This window comes from Geospiza fortis, unplaced genomic scaffold (genome assembly GCF_000277835.1).
Source record: "Geospiza fortis unplaced genomic scaffold, GeoFor_1.0 scaffold135, whole genome shotgun sequence".
In the NCBI taxonomy this organism is placed as follows: Eukaryota; Metazoa; Chordata; class Aves; order Passeriformes; family Thraupidae; genus Geospiza; species Geospiza fortis.
The window spans coordinates 323,832-324,100 of NW_005054646.1; the positions used below are offsets into that span (position 1 = coordinate 323,832).

Sequence of the window (269 nt, forward strand, 5' to 3'; positions counted from 1 at the left end):
GAGGTCGTGGCGGTCCTGGCAGCGGCGGCCGCGCGTCAGCTGCTCGTAGTGCTCCCGCCCCACCACCTGGCACTTGTGCGAGATGGTCTGCACGTCGTTCTCGTCCTCGTGGCACGACTGGTACAGCGCGTTCTGCGGGGACAAGGCGCCGTCACTGCCGCTGCCTGGGCATGTGGCTACCTGCTGGGGACATGGCTACCTGCTGGGGGACGTGGCTACCTGGTGTGGGACATGGCTACCTGCTGGGGGACGTGGCTGCCTGGCTGGGG

General features: G+C 68.8%; 1 protein-coding gene across 1 annotated transcript in view; it reads right to left on the reverse strand.

The window, feature by feature from the left end:
• The window catches only part of BAHCC1 (BAH domain and coiled-coil containing 1), a 2,584-nt gene that overhangs the window by 654 nt on the left and 1,661 nt on the right, over positions 1–269 (reverse strand). Inside the window, exon 3 of the mRNA XM_031064860.1 lies at positions 16–132. Within this exon, the coding sequence (XP_030920720.1) occupies positions 16–132 (117 nt within the window). The remainder of the gene's footprint in view (positions 1–15; positions 133–269) is intronic.